Source organism: Fonticula alba (genome assembly GCF_000388065.1).
Source record: "Fonticula alba strain ATCC 38817 unplaced genomic scaffold supercont2.2, whole genome shotgun sequence".
In the NCBI taxonomy this organism is placed as follows: domain Eukaryota; order Rotosphaerida; family Fonticulaceae; genus Fonticula; species Fonticula alba.
Window position 1 is genome coordinate 2,710,102 of NW_009242972.1, and position 1,317 is coordinate 2,711,418.

The 1,317-nt window shown below is 60.2% G+C and overlaps 1 protein-coding gene across 1 annotated transcript in view; it reads right to left on the reverse strand.

Moving 5' to 3' along the window:
- The window catches only part of H696_01581 (hypothetical protein), a 2,973-nt gene that overhangs the window by 1,295 nt on the left and 361 nt on the right, over positions 1–1,317 (reverse strand). The window contains exons 2-5 of the mRNA XM_009495482.1: positions 885–1,111; positions 657–731; positions 437–540; positions 114–281 (exon numbers count right to left, since the gene is read on the reverse strand). Coding sequence (XP_009493757.1) covers positions 114–281; positions 437–540; positions 657–731; positions 885–1,082 — 545 coding nt within the window. The 5' untranslated portion in view covers positions 1,083–1,111. The remainder of the gene's footprint in view (positions 1–113; positions 282–436; positions 541–656; positions 732–884; positions 1,112–1,317) is intronic.

Genomic DNA, 1,317 nt, shown 5'->3' on the forward strand with positions numbered 1-1,317 from the left:
GAGAGGGAGAAAGAGGGAGAGAGGGAGAGAGGGAGAAAGAGGGAGAAAGAGGGAGAAAGAGGGAGAAAGAGGGAGAAAGAGGGGAGGTCAAGTGGGAGGCGGAAAACACGCACTCAATCGCGCTCGGATAGGCGTTCCACCAATCGATACTCCGAAGGAGCCAGGGATACTTGCCGCAAACGAGCAGGCCAACCAGGCAGAGGGCACTGAAGGAGAAGAATTTCCAGCACGCGGTCTCGAACTTGTGGACGGCGTTGGAGAACTCGGAGTTGCTGAAGCGCCTGTGTGTGTGTGTGTGTGTGTGTGTGTGTGTGTGTGTGTGTGTGGCCATGGCGAGGCAGTGGATGTAGGGGGGGGGGAGAACAAGGGAGGTGGGTTAGCAAAGTGCCGGATGGAGGCACGAACACACGGCAGAAGGGTGCAGTAGGAAACGCACACGATGGAGCCATCAGGCCGGGTGACATCACCCTCCTGGGGAGACTCATCCGCGGTGAGAGGGAGGAAGAACTTGTCGCGGCTGAGGACCTTCTTGGCAAAGGGCTGAAGCGTGCGCATGTGCACAGGGGGGGGGGGGGGCGAAAGACAGAGTTAGATGAACAAGAGAAGGAGGCGTCCAATCAACAACCATGTGTGGCATCATGAGGAGGCCGACGCACGATGAAAAGAAGGTGACGAAGACCGGAGAAAAGGGCCGCCCAGATGCAGGTGTACAGCAGAATCATGGGGATATCCTTCATGGGGTGAAAAGGCCGGCCAGTGGGGGGAGGGAGGCACAAAGAGAGGACGACATGTCAGGAGCCAGGCCGATGGGCAGCGTAGCAGGCTGCCAGTCAGAGAAAGATGGCCACGGAGGGAGACACATCAAGCGCCCGAGGCCCACGCACCGAGACACACAGGTACACGCCACTCAGGAGCCCGTCCTTCAGAAAGGCGATCTCACTCAGGAGATCTGGCGGCATCATCTTGTGATGGACAAAGGGCAACAGGACAGTCGGGATGTACGGGGCCAGCCAGGCAGGACCAGTGGTCACAACGTCGGCCGCAAGGGCCGCAGCCGCGGACCGAACGGTCGGCAGGGTCATGGTTGTGCCGAAGTCGCGAAGTGCGTGCTCTGCGCGGGCAACAGAGCAAGGCGGGGAGGAGGAAGGGAGGGCAGAAAGGGAGTGAGTGTGGCAGACGGGGGAGGGGGGGGGTGTTTGGTTTGTTGGGAACTCATGTCCGTGATTTCTTTTTTCCTGATTTTTGTTTATTTTAGTGGGGGTGTGCGTGTGTGTGGGGGGGGGGGGTGGGGTGGGGGGGGGGGGGGGGGGGGGGGGG